At 64.4% G+C, this 606-nt stretch overlaps 1 protein-coding gene across 1 annotated transcript in view; it reads left to right on the plus strand.

Annotated features, from left to right (window-relative positions):
- The window catches only part of LOC104130609 (lysyl oxidase homolog 4-like), a 3,458-nt gene extending 3,323 nt beyond the window's left edge, over positions 1 to 135 (plus strand). Inside the window, 1 exon segment of the mRNA XM_035899229.1 lies at positions 65 to 135. Within this exon segment, the coding sequence (XP_035755122.1) occupies positions 65 to 135 (71 nt within the window).
- The last annotated feature ends 471 nt before the right edge of the window (positions 136 to 606 follow it).

The following is a 606-nucleotide window of genomic DNA, read 5'->3' on the forward strand; positions in this document are numbered from 1 at the left end:
AGCCATGGGGCTGGGGGTCCTGCAGGTCCTGTGTCCCCCACACACATACCATCACTCTCCCCAGGTGACGCCTACGGTGCTGATGTGGTGAGCGATCTGGAGCGACGGGAGCGCCTGGCCAACAACCTCGTATGACCCCCCGGCATCGGCACGCTCCCGGCAGTGCCCTGGGGCAGCCCAGCTCCTGCGCCCCAGCTCCTGTGCCCCAGCAGCACCCATCTGAGCTCAGGGACTCGAAGACTTTTGTATTTATTGATGCTGCCGCAGAGGATGCAGACAAGCACCGGGACCAGTGGGGAGCACCCAGGGGTACCCAGCCCTGTGCTGCTGGAGGGACCTGGGTACCACAGCAGCCCTCACCCCTGCGGCTCCGGTACCCCCAGGATGACTACCTCAGCCTGCCTGCCCAGCCCCCTGGTCCCAGCAGATTTGGACAGGCCTTGGCCACTACCACCCGTGCACCAGTCCTGTCCTCAATAAAGGTGCTGTGTGATGGGAGAGGGGTGCTGTGCAATGGCAGAGGGCGTACCCCCTTATCCACCCCCCCATCCACTGCTCCTTCCCCTGCACTCTTCCTCACCAGCACCATGAAGCCAGTCCCCAGCC

This window comes from Egretta garzetta, unplaced genomic scaffold (assembly GCF_000687185.1).
Source record: "Egretta garzetta isolate BGI_Z169 unplaced genomic scaffold, ASM68718v1 scaffold998, whole genome shotgun sequence".
In the NCBI taxonomy this organism is placed as follows: Eukaryota; Metazoa; Chordata; class Aves; order Pelecaniformes; family Ardeidae; genus Egretta; species Egretta garzetta.